The sequence below is a fragment of the Pituophis catenifer genome, unplaced genomic scaffold (genome assembly GCF_029215685.1).
Source record: "Pituophis catenifer annectens isolate HBS135680 unplaced genomic scaffold, rPitCat1.0.hap2 SCAF_7, whole genome shotgun sequence".
Lineage (NCBI taxonomy): Eukaryota > Metazoa > Chordata > Lepidosauria > Squamata > Colubridae > Pituophis > Pituophis catenifer.
In genome coordinates this window covers 77,898,922-77,916,502 of record NW_027256887.1, presented here as the reverse complement: position 1 = coordinate 77,916,502, position 17,581 = coordinate 77,898,922, and the positions used below count along the sequence as shown (strand labels likewise).

Here is a 17,581-nt window from a genome sequence, read left to right as displayed (position 1 = left end):
GTTACCTAGCCTGGTAATGAAATCCATAAACCAGGGGTGAAATCCAGCAGGTTCAGACAGGTTCTGGAGATCTGGTAGCGGAAATTTTGAGCAGTTCGGAGAACCGGTAGCAGAAATTTTGAGTAGTTTGGAGAACCGGCAAATACCACCTCTGGCAGTATCCTTCCCCTGGAGTGGGGAGGGAATGAAGATTTTGTAGTATCCTTCCCCTGCCATGCCACCAAGCCACATCCACCAAGCCACACCACACCACACCACACCACACCACGTCCACAGAACCGGTAGTAAAAATATTTGGATTTCACCACTGCCATAAACTCAGAGAATGAACCTTCACCCTCACCTTTCACCCAGGCTACAGATATTCGCCACTTTTGCAAACATACATTTATTATTGAAACTGTAGAATCCACTTCTAATCTTGTTTTCTTGTGTGTTGGTTTGCTTTTATCTGGGTAGCAGAAGGAGATATAATTTTGAGTGGGTATATCCAATGTGATGGCTAAATTTACAGATCTCCAGAAACACTTTCTGGTTGGAAGACTGGGAATATAAATCTCCCATTCCCAGCAAAAAAAAAAAAAAAAAAGGAAATTCTTCCAACCAGATTTGGGGTAGGAAATCAAGACTAAGAGGCCTCTGTAGTCATTTCCTCTGATTGAGGCAGAACCTACTTAAACCAATTACTAAAAAACTTTTGGTGACCCATAGGTCACACAGTTTCTCCGGCCCTTCCAAATGAAAAGGAAGAAGCATTCACAAGTCACAATCTACTCTCTGTGAGTTAAAACTTGCTGACAAGCAGAGAGAAACTGGTTTCTGGCAGTTATCCAATATAATTGGCCAATTATACTGTCAGTATATGAATAAGACAGAAGGTCATAATGTATGGAAATAAGCAGGGTTTTCAAAAGACCTTAATTTGCCAGACTTCAAGATAACATGCAATTTTAGAAGACTTGCTTGCTTCATTCATACAGAAACAGGAAGTAGCAACATTATCTTCCAAACAATTATTACTTCGTGGATGCTGATTGCAAGGTGAGATGATGATCCGTAGATTAGCCAGACTTGGAGATGTTCCTGAAATATGGGACATGGTGAAAAGCAAAGCAAATTGTGAAGAATTTCAAATTAGATGAATAGGCAATAACATAATGAATATACTCCAAAAGTGGCAGGAGATTTATGCTAAAGAAGGCAAGAATCCGAACTTTATCTATAGCAGAGGTCTTCAAACTTGGCAGCTTTAAGACTGGCTGGAGAATTCTGGGAGTTGAAGTCCACAAGTCTTAAAGCTGCCATGTTTGAAGACCTCTGATTTACAGCATACATTGATGAAGTCCAAACTCTGTGATTTCTCCAGGAAAAAAAAAGGAGGGGTAGGGTGTTGTGTTCTTACATAAAACTTTGCAGCCACAATAAAAGACACTTTCAGAATTACAGATTATTAGGTAATCAGGATTGTAATAATTTTATGTAAATCTGTGTGGTCTCCTTCTCTGAATATTGGATACAATTTTGATATCCCAACTCAAAATGGACATTGAAGAACTTTCCATGCAAGGTTGAGACTAACTTGTGGATTTTTGTTGAAGAACACCATACTGTAATATATATATATATATAAATTTGATTTATATGCCGCCCTTCTCCAGAGACTCAAGGCGGCTTACAATGCGTTAAGCAATAGCCTTCATACTTTTGTATATTTTTACAAAGTCAGTTTATTGCCCCCACAAACTGGGTCCTATTTTCTGTGAATATAGGACAGGTTTACATAATTTTGCAGATTATGGGGATTTTTCTTTGACATAATGCTAAAATTATGTCACAGGTGATTGGCAGTAGAGTTGGCGATAGATCATTAAACAATTTCTTTATACTGATTGCTGCCAACATTGAATTTCGTGAGCTTTAACGGTTCTTAAAAGGAGACAAAATAAATCCAAAGAAACTGAAAAATATTTGTAGAAACCTCAGTCCACCTAGTTTATTTATCATGGTAAGATAGGCAGCAAACAAATTTAATAAATAAAATAAATAAATAATTATTAGATTTATATCCCTTCTTTACTTGTACAATTCTAGGCAGTGTACCTAATGTTTCTGTCTCCTATTTCCCCAACAATAACCCTGTATGATGGATTGGGCTGAGAGAGAGGGACCATCCCAAAGTTGCCCAGTTGGCTTTCATGTCTAAGGGAGGACTAGAATTCATGGCCCTGCAGTTTCTACTCCAGCACCTTAACCATTGAAACAGACTAGCTCTGACTAATGCAGAGGTGTCAAACTCAAGGCTCACAGGCCGGATCCGGCCTGCAGGGTGCTTAAATCTGGCCCATGGGACCGCCCTGGAAACAGCGAAGGACCGGCCTGAGGTGCCTCTGCCAGGGAAAACGGAGCTTGGGAGGGCTGCCCTCCCAAGCTCCGTTTTTGCTGGCAGAGCGCTTGGGCCACCACAGGCGCCCCTGATGCGAGTGATGTCGAGTTGGCCACACCTGCTCTGGCCACACACACCTGAAGGTCAAACACAACCCTGATGTGGCCCTCAATGAAATCGAGTTTGACCCCCCTGAACTAATGGATATCAGGGGTTGTGGTGGGGGCAAAACAGATGGCAGGCCTTTTAATCTTTTATGTGTGTCTAGATCAGGGGTCTCCAAACTTGGCAATTTTAAGACTTGTGGACTTCAACTCCCAGAATTCCTCAGCCAGTTTAAAGTTGCCAAGTTTGGAGACCCCTGGTCTAGATTGACATTATAGTCACAGCAGCTTTTACAATCATGATAGTTGGGCAATATGGAAATGTACTTCTGCATATCCACCCAACACCAAGTTGGAGAAGGGCAAAGCTATCATACCTTTTCTGCTACCTTCAGTCACTCAAGAAGGCAAAAAGGGAACACTTGCAGGCCTTAGCCTGTGTCCTTCTGTGCAAAGGAAATTAATGTATAATAGTTGGAACATCCTTTGTTTTTGAAACGACTGAACTGCTGGATGGTTCTACTTTGTTTTTGAATCTCTTTTCAAACTTGTTTTTCTTGAAGAGGTGCCATCCAACATCAATCTGTTTTTCGTTTCCCATGGAGGTGTTGGCAGAATGTATTTTGTGTGACTTGTCAAACAAAAGCTTTTCCTCTTCCAATATAGTTCCCGGTTGATAATCCTGTCTGCTTTTTTCTGTAGTGCAGTTTGATTTATCGTTTGCTTTTAGAACCCTGTAGAAACGCTCTTCTTCTTGGGCTATAAGCTAAAATCAGCAATTTTCACATTAATTGTCTCTTTCCTGCTGTCGTCTTTTTTTTTTTCCCCCTTCCAAAATATCCTTTATTCAGAACATACAATTCTCAAGCTTATGTTTTTGGATGTCATAAGTAACTCATAATATCCAAATAGTTAGATATTGCTGTGAATAACATTCTTCTGGGTACTGTATATGCCTGAAATAGCAACAGGACTCTTTTCTAACACATGCATCTTTCAGACAGGGAAGGTTAGGTTAGATTTAGCAAAGTTGTGGTAATGGAAGCAAGTTTTTAAGTGTCCCAATGTTCCATGGGTGGTTTTCTTAAATTTAGATTGTCTCACTTTGAGCAAATATGGTGTACTCCTATCCTCGTGCTTTGTGCATCAGCTTGTACAGTTAATTGTGCAATTTGGTCCTTGTGCAGGGCCAAATTGCTGCTAAAATCTAGACCTTTCAGGGAGCTATGCCTGGTTTTCAACACAGAGATAAATACAGCACATTTTAGATATAGGGTGATGGAACTTTGGTCTTTGAAGTGTTAAATTTATGTCTTACCAATGTTTATGTTCGGTAAAACATAAATTTAACACACAAAAATAGCGATTGCCCTGATTAGACTGGTCCCACTGGAGAAAAAAAAAAACACTTTGGTCTTTGAACTTCTTCCCATTTGTTGAAGTGTCTTCTGACAAATGAGTTAGTCTCTTCTGAGAATCACATGGAATTGGTTATGGACTGTGAGTGGTTACATTTTGTGCTGCTTACACACTGGTTGCTGCTGCCACCTGTATTGCTGGTATCACACCCACTTGCGTGGTCTACTGCCCTGGCATGGTTTGATTCGTTTTTTGCACTCTTTTTTTAATCCTTTTTTTCCCCCTTTTGTTGGTTTCAAGGCAATTTATATTGTTTCTCTTTCCATCCATTACCTTCCCTCTCCCCAATTATTTTCACCTGGTAGAAGTATATAAAGATGTATACAGGAGGCGTGAGCTCATTGGCTGAGCAGATAGCCAATCAGCTTCAAAGGAAAGACCAGCCTAAAACCCTACTAGACAAAAAGGAACTGGTAAGAGAATGACTTGCCGAAAGCAATATGTGTTTGTGAGTGTGAGATTTGAAATTAGGTTCTGTTTCTTCATCTCATTATAAAGCCTTTTTTCTCCTTGGTGCTTTATCTGAGGTAGTCGGACATCTATGGAGATTCTCAGTCATCCAGATCATGGTTATCCCAAAACTGCTTTTTAAAAGGCAACTGGGCTCCCTTGGTTTCCTCCCCCCCCCTTTTGAAGACAGCAAAGTCCACATTTTGGACAGAGAGAAAGAACAAAGAAGCCATCTGTGTTAAAATTGAATAGCCGTCTCTCAACAGAGGGGGAAGCATAAGACATCACCCATCTCTTGTCTACAACACAGTCCTTTTAGCAGTCCGAAGAAGGTTCCACACCCATTTGCACTCTGATTCAGGTGGCCCTGAAGGTACAGGTAAACCAGGGGTAAAATCCAGCAGGTTCTAACAGATTCTGGAGAACTGGGAGCGGAAATTTTGAGTAGTTCGGAGAAACGGCAAACACCACCTCTGGCTGGCCCCAGAGTGGGGTGGGAATGGAGATTTTGCAATATCCTTCCCCTGCCACACCCACCAAGCCATACCCACAGAACTAGTAGGGAAAAATTTTGAATTTCACCCCTGAGGTAAACCCCTAGGTGTCCTCAATGACTCTCAGAGAGCTAAAGACCAGCCTTCAGAGTGCCATATGACTTCACAAATATACATCTTTTCATTCGCCACCATTCTATCTGATCTGAAGAAGCGTCTTGGATGAGAAGCAAAACGTCTTCACGGAAAAACCCCAAGAAAGTCTAAGTTCCGGGGGGGGGGGGGGGGAACCAAGAGAGACTTTTGAAAAGCATCTTTGGGACAGATAGTCAGGCATACCTGTTTCTGTTCCTGACTCTTGTAAAAACTCCTATGAATAAAAGATGAGTTGAGAGATAGATAGTGTCTTTAGGATTATATATGCGGACGCCACTTGATATCATATAGACGGGTTGAAACTCTTGCCTGGGTAGATGAGGAGGCTTATTACCATTGCAATTTCTATATCACAAGTATCTCTTGCACAATACCCCTACAAATTATTTCCTCCTTTAGAGATGGGAGATGAAGGTCAACAAGACTCCTATGAATTATTTATATATCCTCTAATCCATCAAGTACCACGGGGCTTGTATAATTCGGGTAGTTAAGTGCTACAGGTTCTGGGTTACTTGTATCATTTGCCAACCTTTTCTCACCGTCTCAGGATCCTTGATTTATTTGGAAGTTACTCTGTTTTGGGCATTCTCTGGAGCATCCACTCTGTAGAAAATTTCAAGACAACCCAAGAGAAAATGAATGCCTTCAATCAATGGGAGTAAAAGTCAATTTACTACACTTTCTTTGCTTCTCTTGCTTTAGGGTTCCTTAAAAAAAGAATTCCCCCCCAATGTTGGAGGCAGTGATGTCTGTTACTTCTGCCACAAGCGGGTTTATGTGATGGAGAGGCTCAGCGCCGAAGGCAAATTCTTCCACCGCAGCTGCTTTAAATGTGAATACTGTGCCACCACTCTGCGCTTGTCCTCCTATGCCTACGATTTGGTGGACGGTAAGTGAAATTTTCTCTGAAGTTGAATTTGCCTTTGTCTTCTGGGGCTGCACGTCTGCAGAAATAAATCTCAGGATATGTCCTTAGAGGAAGGAGAGGGTTGTTGTTCTGGGAAAAATTGGAGGAGGAGGAGGTGTTATGTATATCACCTTGAGCTCTTGACAGAATACAAGCCTTACACATATTAATATCTAGGTTTATATTAAAGCCAGATACTAAAGGTTTAGTATAGAACTAGATATACTAACCTTTTACAAAAGCACCAAGTGAAACTACTCAGTTACATTTGCAATGCACAACAGTTACTCCTATCTCTTACAGAAAGGAGGGTTTTAGCTTTAAAGACAAAAGAACTGGTATTTTTAAATCTTAGCTGTAGATTTTCAATGAGACAAATTCTTCCATAGAGAAGGGATAAAATACATATGATTCAACTCCTAATTGATGTTTTTGTTGTGGAAAACTTAATAATTAGCAAGGCTGGTTATATTTTATATTTACAGTTTACAATTATACCATTTCAGTGCTGAGACTGTAGATCTTGGCAGCCACGAATTAATTAGACTTCTCTTGTGAGATCCCATAAGTTACTAACAAAGATATTCCCTGAGGAGAGGAATGGCCAGTTTCTCAACTTTTAAGATTTTTGTGGTTAGACAGCTGTAACTTTCCATAAGGAAATGTCCTCAGAGACTCTTCAGAAGGTTTAATGGGTCATCAGATGTTCTTGTACCACTGACTTCAGTAGCAGACCTGTTGACTGTTGGAATATTTAAGAGTTAAAATGTATAGTTGGAAACCACCTGCCTTGGCATAACACATTCCGACAGTTTTCCCCATTCTTCATCCCTCAAAGTTTCCCAGAGTTGCTTGTAAGCAAGTAGCCTGTTTGGAGTTAATGCCTAGCCCTTCTGTTTTTGCATTCATTTTTCTAGCAGTTTTTCTGCCAGATTTTCATGTGATACAGCCTTTGTTCCTTAACAGTAGTGCTTTGTTTGGGATAACATACAAGTTTCAATGGGATGCTCGGGTGGCTAACTGGGTGTTGGTTAATAGATGTCAGGGAAACGTAGGAAAATTGATTATTTTTGAAGCTGGAATAAGTTAACTTAAATTCAGACTTTGAGGACGTAATTACATAGTTGACGTGACAAAGTAGACATGATACAAAGAAATTCCTGCACTGCAAGTGTTAAACAACTGTGGTGTTCGCCTATTATCTTATTGTTCTCCTTGATCTGTTCGTAGGAAAATTCTACTGCAAACCTCACTACTGTTACAGGCTTTCAGGTTATGCCCAGAGGAAGAGACCAGCAGTGGGTCCATTGTCAGGAAAGGTAAGATGTAGTTTTATTTATTTATTTTTAATAAGAGTTGCTTCTTGGTATTAAAAATGTCTTTGAGTCGCTTGTAAGGGGAGGATTAATTGTAAACCTTGCAGAATTGTAAAGACCACGCAAGAATGTGTCAGTAGATGTAAAATTATACTTCTCTGTAGTCAAAATTGAAAATATCATATAGAATCATAAAAATACTCTTCTTTGTATTATTCCCCGTATGTTCAAGTATTTCACAAAAGAATAGTTTTTGATTCAAAATCTGCAAGGCTGGCTGTTGATGAGTATGTCCTCCAAATGTTTTGGACTATCTCTTTCATAAAAGAGAGGCAAAATGGGCCACGGAAAGGATTTATGGAAACTGTAAACCAAAATATGTGGAAGACATCGAGGTCTATACCCCAATCCAGAATATCAGATCAACTAGATGAAGGAATAAATTAAAACAGTAACATGTTCATTTTATCTCTATGGTTGACTTTATATTCTTTCTTTGCATTTAAAACTTTACATAACATCAAATGGCCAAATCTGCATCTATAAATCCATGTTTTAGTTTGTTTGTTTATATATAATGTATGTATGTATGTATCGGGGCGGGTTCCAAATCTGTCGCTACCGGTTTGCTCGTGCGCGCTCGCAGCGCTTCTGCGCAGAAGCGTCCGGGCGGGTGGGCGGAGTCTCCTGCTGCTGCTGCTACAGGTTTGCCCGATCCAGTGCAAACCAGTAGCGATCTACCACTGGTATGTATGTTTGTAGGTAGGTAGATAGGTAGGTACGTATAGCCACCTAAGATTTAAGGGCCCCCTATCCTTATAGCCTTCTGGAAGGTAATGAAAACTTGGCTGTTTCCACCAAGATAGGCTTCGGATGTGGTTGAGTCAGGGGCTCAATAGTATGATTGGTCTGACACCTGATGAAAATCGTTTATATTTTAATCTTCTTTTTATTGGTTGCTGTAAACTGCCTAGGATCCCTATGTAAGATAGGCAGCCATGTACATTCTTTAAATAAATAAGAAAATAAGCGATCATGTTTACCTGTTAGCCATGGAGCATTGATGATGAAGGGAAGCATGAATTACATTAGGGTGGCCAACTTCCAGCTCACGACTGGTTTCACCCCTGACATTTTGCCAGTAGACTTTGTTAGCCATTCACCATCTGATTCACAATCTGTCGCAGATTGGCTTTATATACTGTGTGTGACCAGCCATAATACTGTGTGTGACCAGCCGTACGCTAAATAAATAAATAAATTTGCTGACATATGGGGGTTAAGAAACTGACGAAATGGACTTGTATGCATTTGTAGGCTGATGCAGCTTCTAAATAATAGGTTGTTGTCAAGCTCCTGGTCCCTCCACCACCATTTTGAATGTCGTTCTGGTATCCTTGGATCAAACAGCAGCTTATGGTCAGTTTTGTCCTCTGGCAGAAGCAGCCTGTTTCCCAGCAATCCATTGAACGTGGATGGGAGTGAGGGAAGTAGGGAAGTAGGTGCAAAGACAAGAGTGTGTAGAAAGAAAGGAATATCAGAAGGAATATCAGAAGGAGACCCATGAGCTGGAGAAAGCTGAAGGAGTTGTGGGGATTGATGAACAGTCTTTAACCAGTCTCCAAATGTATTTCAACAGTACATTTTATTTCAATGAAAAAAAAAAAACCCCATATAGCCAGCAGAGGAGGATATGCTGAAAATCAGTTATCAGTTCCGAAAAGCTGTCTTTGTTTTGAAGGAATCAAAAGTAGTATAATGAATCAAATCATGATTAAGTAAGATCTCAGCAGCTCCCCACTGCAAACATGTTCAGCTTTTTAAACAAAACAGTGTCACCCTTTGTTCATTTGCATTTGCGTCTTCCTTTACCTACACTTAACATTGTCTATTTCCTTACCTTCCCTCCCCCCTCCAGGAGAACAAAGGGACTGTACAGGACAACATGGCGGCTGATGGTGCAGGGCGTGCCAATTCCATCTCAGCCTCGTCAGAGAAGACCCCAGGTAGCTCTGCTTCCTTGTTTGGCAAGATGGTGCGGTACTCGCTCTGCGTCTTTGACAGAGTTAGGGAGGCAAGCCAGCTGCTGCAGGGCACGGTTTCCTCCATTGGGTACCACATAGCCCAAAATCCTTTGGACTCCTTTTTCATGTGCCAGCTGGTAGCATTTGGAGTCCCCTTTCTCTATGTCCAGTCGGAGATCCTTGTGCAGATACTGGGAGAGTTTTTATCGGCACTAGGATATTAACCACAGCATTGTAACCCCTGAATTGTTTGGGGAGACGCTTGGGGACCAATATGTACATGGGGGAGGGGGGGGAAAGGAGCAACGTATCTTGTAGTTTTAGAGACAAATCTCTTCAAAAATGACCTTTAAAAATCTTGTTTTGAATCTGGTTCAGGTAAACACAGACAACCAGTTCAGCATTTTCTTATGGTGGGTCCAGTTTTTCAAAAGAATTGATCTGTGAAATGGGTAACTGATGAATTATTTATGATGTTAGCGTTGCTTGAAAAGGCTTGGAATATGGCTTCATTAATTAAATTTCTGTGTTTACCCAAACTCTTGACTGCTGTATCCCTGTATCCCCTGATTCTCACTAATTTGGTATCTGAATAGCAAAACATCAAAACCTCACCGATAATCCTCCTTGATTTCTCTGGACAGCTAAGAGGGGCCCCTCCCCCATAGCCTTTAACTCTAGTGGTTTCTGAGGTTGACAAGCTCCGATCTCCTCTGCCTAAATATGGGGGCTTTATGGTGGTTCAGGAATGGGCTTTCAAGTCAAAGTGCTATTGAGAGGATTCTGCTTGACCTTGAAATTGATGCTTCCTTCAAGGAAGCGTTTTGTGCCAAAAACATTCATGTGGCTAGGCTGTTCTTTTGGACCATTGGTAACCAAACTGGAAGGAAACCTGAAGGAAAATCAGAATGGATTTTAGTTCTGGGTCTGGAAAACTGTGGGCCTATTTAGTTTATGGCCAATATTTGGGAATGAAGCCATGATGGTTTGGTCTTCGAATGAATCTTTAAAAGACATTAAGACTTTTTTTTTTAATGCATGAAAAAAACTGTAATTGCATGACTTGAGCCTCAGGGTTTTCCATTAATGTAATTACTTAGTTGCTGTCACTGAGTGAATCCCTTAAAAGGAGTTTAAACCTAGTAGTCCAGGCAAATATTGAAAGGGCAGGTTTAATTTAAATTTGTTATTTGATAGGACAATTTAGGTAATTTGAAAGTGGAGCAAATTGCCTATGAACCAGATTTCTAATAACGCTAGGGAGCTTCTGACTTATTTCTCTCAGTATAATTTGAATTAATGGCTGGTGTGGATTCTTCAGAAGCTACTTAACCTGTTAATTCCTGTCCCCTGCTGGCCAGGAGAAGTAATTGGCATCTCATATTTCATGACTGACTGCTAGGTAGAGTGGCATTTCAGTAGTGAGTGACAAGTATAGGAAACCAATATATATGCTACACTAAGCAACTAGATAGTACTTTATATATTTATAGTGTGACTTCAGGGGTCAAATAGCTATTTTGCTAATATGTGTGTTTTTACATGTTTGAATTATAGAAGTAATATTATAAGCATCCTACTAAATTGATTATAGCAATAATTAAAGCATGAATCAATCCTGTGTTTTGTGGTATAAATTGCTTTATGACTTTTGGTGATAGTTAAAGTTATTTAAAATCATCGCATACCAGCGTGGACTCAGAGCTGAGGAAATGTTGAATATTATCTAGGTCAGACTGGACGTTTTAGGATTTTTCAGACCTAGCTTGTTTCCAAAAACTTTTACAAAGTCTTGTGCAAATTCTAAATTGCTACCAAGAAATAAAGAGAGTGGATTCTTGTAACTGCCAATGAGAGAAACTGAAATTAAAGCAAATTGGCATTTTGAAGTGTTCAAATTATTCCTGATTTGTCAAGAAAAAATAGCAGGGAGATTACTAATATATTAGAAATACTTGACAAACTCTGTACCTCATACCAATCTATGTTTGTGGTCAGTTGTCCATTCCAAGCTCTTGGTTCAGAGTGGGCCAGGGCATGAGAGTGGTGTGCTGCTTTTCTGTTGTTTGCATGTTTCAAGCAAGTTAGCATTCAATGTTTGCTTGGTTACTATGGAATTTTAAATCTCTATTCTCCCTTGTCTATTAGCTAAGAAGAGAATTTTACTGTATTCTGGTATGTGGTTTAATAGATAAAATACGTACTTCCTGTAAGTTGTTATTAGTTTTCCTGGCACATGTATCCCTTCCACTTTACGGATTGTGTGACTGTCATTAGAATATAATTCTAGATCAAAGACATCATTCACCAAACTTAAATACATTTAGTACAGCTATTAAAGCAGGCCACACTTCCTCTTCATGGCTGCTTCTGATTTGCAAAGGCCCCTGAAATTGTTTTCCGTGAATTGCTTTTGATGTTCCTGCTATCTGGAGACATTTTTTGGAAATTGACTGTCAAAGGTTGCAGTCCTCTCTGCTGGTCCAAGAGTGATGAAAGTCACAACTGGTGCTTTCTAAACTTGAACTCCAACATACTTATTGCAGTCCTTGTATTAAACCTTTCTTTGTACTTTTTTCCCCTGGAACTCTTGTGCCAAATAACCGCTTTACTTTTGCCTATATGATGCAGTTGTTGCTGTTGCCAATTAAAGCTATGAGAGTCCTTCTTTTTCAGTGGTTATCTCCTGTAACAGTTGCCTGTCTTTTGTATTTTTTGATTGTTTTACAGTGTGTTAATTTTTTAAATATGTATTTTTAAATACACAAATGTTATTCATTGTTTGTAAAATGTTCTAAAATATGTTGATTGTCCCAAGAGTCTAGTTCAGAGTTCCTACCCTGGTGTCTTCTAGCTTTTAGAACAGGGGTCTCCAAACTTGGCAACGTTTAAGATCTGTGGACTTCAACTGCCAGAATTCCCCAGCCAGCAATTGAAGTCCACAAGTCTTAAAGTTGCCAAGTTTGGAGATCCTTGTTGTAGAACTGCCAGTCAATATGGCCAGTGATGATCCAGCACATCTGGAAAACATCAGATGGAGGGAACCATATTTCAGAGGTATGGAACAGTCTCATAGATGTAATGAAACTATGGCAATTTTCATTTCATGAAAAACCTGAATTGTTACCTGCACAATCCAGGATATCTCCCATGATTAAAAACAACAACAACACAAAAACATTTACATTATTTTTTGAAACAAATATTCTTGCTTGTGAGACAGAAATTAAGTAATTGATTCCCTTTGGATTAAGAAGTTAAGATACTGTTCAAATAATTATGATCTTTCTCAGACCTGTGTCCCCAAGATTAATTAAACTACCATCTCTTTTGTTTCCAAGTACTTCAGTTATTAGTTATTTTGGCTTGTGATGATGCGAGGTATAATTCAGTAGTCTGGAGGGCACTAGTGGAGAAGGCTACCCAACACACTGCCAAGATACTTGGGTTACTAGGAAATTAATCTTTACATTCATAGATTATGATCTGGATATATATTTAATCACATAATGAAGGCAGTGTTCTAAGCAGAGATTTTATAAAGCTGCATATAGACTGCATATTGGGGTGGGGTGGAGGTCTCTGCTTTTTGATATTCTTGAATGAGCTCTGATTGGATTCCTAATGGTTGTTAGGGATTTGCTGAAGGATAGAAAAGGGATAGTAGAATGCTCTAGCATTCTAGTTTTAGCTCTCTGTTGTAGAACAAAACTCTGCATAATTCACCAAAATTATCAGAGATGGTTCCTAAATTCACAAACCAAACTTATGTTTCTATAAACAAATTGATTAATCCAGTATATACATAGAATTGAAGGTTTCTGCTGAGGGGCAGTTAAGAGTTGTTGATAATTAAGTGGCATACAAGTTTAATAAATTATTAAATTCACAGTCTAAGACTGATGGAAATTAATAATTCAAGTCCTAACCGAGGAGCCAAGAATTATTAAGATAACATCTAAGAATAAAGGCAGTCCAAGCAGGGTGGGTTTTGGTGTTTTTTTTTTTTTTATAAAATTAGGGTGTTCAGATCCGATAAATTCATTATTTCCATATACCAAGGAAATCCTTTAGGTATCGCTCTGAAATCACCAATCAATAATTATCATTAATTTACCTCACTGTTAAAATTTGATAATGGTATTTTTATAGCAACATGGCTATAATAAGGAATTGACACATACTCCATGCACTATATGCACACATATAGTAAATGATCTTTACAAATTGCATTCCTTTCTTAAAAGCAAGAGGTCTTGATTTTTTAAAAAAAATTTTTTTTTTTGTTTTTTTACTACTGTACATGATTTTTGTGTGCAGATAATTCAGTATACTAAACTTGGGTTTGGTTAATTTAAGCTTTTCACCAAGGATTAAATGACTATGTTTGTTACTTAAATCAATTTCCAACTTTTAAGTAGAAGATAAAGCTACATACAGTATAATACTGCATTGTCGTACGGTACAAATAGGACGTTACAAATAGACCTCTCTAGGACCTGCATTGCTGACTTGAAGTTAACCATGCCCAAAAATTCAACTTGAAACATTATTTGTCCGACCTCAATTTTTGTATTAGTGACACCAGTTTTACATTAGTATAGCACATATTTCACCCAATTGACCATTAAATTAGTAAAATATTTGGAATATGCAAAGCACTTTTGCACAGGTGTGAGAAACCCTTTAAAATATCTATATATATTTTTCTTATTGTACCTGGCCAAGGCACTACAGTATAAGAGAATTTCAGCTGTGTTGTGAAACAGTAGATTTTTACTATTTCCACTTCTTCTGTGCAGCATCTGCTAAATTAAATATTTCCAAAAATATTTCCTTTATATAGCAAATTATTTTGGAAATCTTATAAGTCGTCAAAATTTACACTGTGGACTCCGAACACACAAGACTGAGGCAAGGTGTTTTTTATTATTTTCCTAGGTAACTGGATAAAATAGCGGCACTCAAACAATCATGTTATATTAAGTGACATGTCAAAGACAGAAATAGGTCAATCACCAAGAGATTTTGGATCATTTGGTATATCAAAACAGCCATTCAGGGTCTGCTAGTTTGCATCTTATCTGCATCTGTTCTCAATAAGACCCTAAGTTAGCCTTCCCTGAACTGTTCTCCCTCCAGATGTGTAACCTCAGTGGCCAGAATTACCAGCAATAGACGTGTTTCTCTGGACAACTTGGAAGTCCTCATATTTAGAGAGGACTCAGTGTGGAGAAAACTGCCATTGTATAAATAGTACCCTAGAACACTGCCTATTTTACGAAGGCTACACACCTTTAACATAGATGACTCTGTCATACAAAAGTATCTTCATGTGAGAGCAGTCATTCTATGAAATATATTGCTTAGCTACATTAAAAGTTTTTCTGTGGAATAAGATATTATGGATTTATTTCTAAATGGTTTAGACCAGTGTTTCTTCATCTCTGCAACTTTAAGAGGGGTGGACTTCAGTTCCCAGAATTCCCCTACCCATCGCGAGCTAGGCAGAGGGATTCTGGGAGTTGAAGTCCACCCCTCTTAAAGTTGCAGAGGTTAAGAAACACTGGCTTAGACATAGCTGCTGCAATGTATGAAACTGCCATTAGACTAACATTAATAAACAGCCTTGTTTAGGGATAATTATTACACTGTATATTGGGGTACTATAGGTGTAGGGTCCCTCTCTTTTGAAACTTCCAGAGTCTTTCAGAACTTGACTTGGAATTGTCTTGTTCTGGGTTCCCATCATATCAATGTTCTTACTAAGTTTTTAAAACAGAACAAAATCTGCTTTCCTATCATATAGATGAGATAATAATGAAAGGTCAGAATATGGAATGCCAAAGAAACTATAGCAAAAGAACAGGGATAAAAATGGAATCTTCTGCATTTTTTACAATGTAAGAAACATTTTAGAAGTGCCACAAAGCAGAAAGCCATAGGATACTGGAACCCCAGCATAATATGCGGTGGAGAACATTTTTTTGCTAGGGAAATGAGTTTTTTTTCCCTCTCTCTCTCTCTCTCTCTCTCTCTCCCTTTCATCTCTTTTTCAACCTTACAATGACTTGCTTTATTTGTAGGTAAATGCATTTCTTGAAAGACATGGGTTATTCCGGGCATTTTCACAAACAATATGCAATACTGCTTGTGCATTGATGTTAAAATACTTTGAATCTTGGAAAAGAACAATAGTTTATCTTTTTGAGTCCAAGGTGCTTTTATTTAAACCACTTGTTTTTTGAAATGCAAACTTGACCGACCGTCAGCCGACTTGAGATTTAGACTGGGGCTCAGGGAGGAAAGGGGAATGTACTCCAAAAAGCTTGATATTTACAGCTGGAGATGTTGCACCTTACTTTTAGCTTTTGTTTTTTTTGCACTTATTGTGTGGGTGACAGTGCATGCGCATGTTTACATTCTGTAACTTTGGATTTTCTTCCTACTGTGAAACCGAATTATGTTTTTGTGCATTTTAAAAAAGGAAATAAATTCCAAGCAATATTCAGTTTTCTGAGTGTTTATTTTCCATTCTATTGTTCATCTTGTGTGACTCCAGCTTGGAGTGGTTGGAAATGAAAACGCTTTAGGAGGTTCTGCAGCTGACCCACAACATTGAAATTAGGATCACCCTAGCACTAAAATAAATATTCTTTATAGAAAATTTGAAAGAATTAAGGTTTGCTTGGCACAATTCCAATCCTTGCATTTCCAGTTCGTGATTCTGTGCAGGGGTGGGGAACGATGGCCCCTTTATGACTTGTGGTTGACTCAGGAATTCTGGGAATTGAAGTCCACAAGTCATAAAAGGGCCATCGTTTCCCTCAGCTGTTCTACAATATGCTTAGAATCCCAGAGCAATAGGGTACCGTAAAGTAATGAAGCATATACATCTGTTTGTACATAAAGCAGACAGCTATGCATGAACTGGGACTGACTTCATGTCTTTCATCTTACTTCTGCTTATTATTATTTTTTCCCTTTTTATTGGTTTTTAATTCTATGTTCATTGCTCAGTCACAGTTACAAGCTGGGCACTTACATAAATGGAATGAATGATTAAATAAATAACTCGGCCCATCTTTTATCTCCGATTCATAATAGGTAAACTAAATTGTGGAACAATAAACAAAATATCAATAAAGGAGAATATTTGTAGCTGAGGATTGAAATGAAGGGTCCTTGATGCTCTCTGAGCTTCGTTGTTTTGTTGCAGATGTTTCATTACCCAGACTAGGTAAAATCATCAGTCATTAGTACTGATGATGTTACCTAGTTTCGGTAATAAAATGTTTGCAAGAAAGCAACCAAGCTCAGAGAGCACCAAAGACCCTCCAGTAAACCAAATAATCAAGAAATCAAGCAAAAGAGAACAAAAATGGTGAAACCCATGCCATTTACCCTGAGTGGGTTAAGGTGGTGTTTTTATATTAAGAATACTGTACATAAGTTAAATACCCACAGATTCTGTTGGTTGACTACTAAATAAAAAAATATATAATATACAAATTAACCTCCAGTATAATGCCCATTATGCTAAATCGCTGAAAATGTTTCCCACTTTGTTGTAGAATACTGATGATATTTTCCTCATAAGTGGCAGCACTTTCTGCCACTAAGAAAATGGGGCAGAATTATGACAAGAAAGAGGAATGAAATGTCTGAACTCTGGAAGACATTGTTATGTAAATATTTTGGGTCACTCATGATGCAGTAAGAAAATGTCAAAGCTCCCAAACATCTAGTTATGCCTCTTGAGTTCCAGACAATTAAATAAAAGCGCTCTTCTGAGAAATGTTTCTCATTGTTTAAAGTGAGAGCAATAGACACATATGAGAGGTCTTCTCCTAAGTCCTCTTTGGTTTCCAGTAGGGCTGAGTCATAACACACATGGGGTGAAGGTAAATTTCAACAGTACCTATAAAATCACAGTTAGGATAAATGGTAGTGCGATAGCAAATGCTACAAAATGCACCAGGAACTTTTCTTTCTCCGCTACACTTAACAGTTGGAAGAACATTCTATATAAGTAATTCTACTTTGAAGATAACATTCCTGGCATCTGGCATGATTTGTACTCTATTCGTAGTGCAGTTTTATTAAAAGAGTTCTGGTCCCTTTCTTTTTAAACCAAATGTGCAGACAGGCTTCTAAACTTGTTCATCTGTTGTATTTTTTTTCTTCCATATAAAGAATGGGTGGGCTGTTTAATCCTGAAGATTATAAATTCTACGTCAAGAGAAAAAGCAATATTAGTCCCTTTGAAAAACCAATCAGGCAAGTTCTTCAAGAAATCTAATCTGGGGAAGGAAGGAGTAGATG

General features: G+C 38.6%; 1 protein-coding gene across 3 annotated transcripts in view; it reads left to right on the top strand.

The window, feature by feature from the left end:
• Nucleotides 1-17,581, top strand: part of MICAL3 (microtubule associated monooxygenase, calponin and LIM domain containing 3) — a 195,125-nt gene that overhangs the window by 118,851 nt on the left and 58,693 nt on the right. For all 3 annotated transcript variants that reach the window (XM_070947144.1, XM_070947143.1, XM_070947142.1), the window contains 4 exons: nucleotides 4,212-4,319; nucleotides 5,712-5,898; nucleotides 7,147-7,235; nucleotides 9,151-9,238. In XM_070947144.1, coding sequence (XP_070803245.1) covers nucleotides 4,212-4,319; nucleotides 5,712-5,898; nucleotides 7,147-7,235; nucleotides 9,151-9,238 — 472 coding nt within the window. The remainder of the gene's footprint in view (nucleotides 1-4,211; nucleotides 4,320-5,711; nucleotides 5,899-7,146; nucleotides 7,236-9,150; nucleotides 9,239-17,581) is intronic.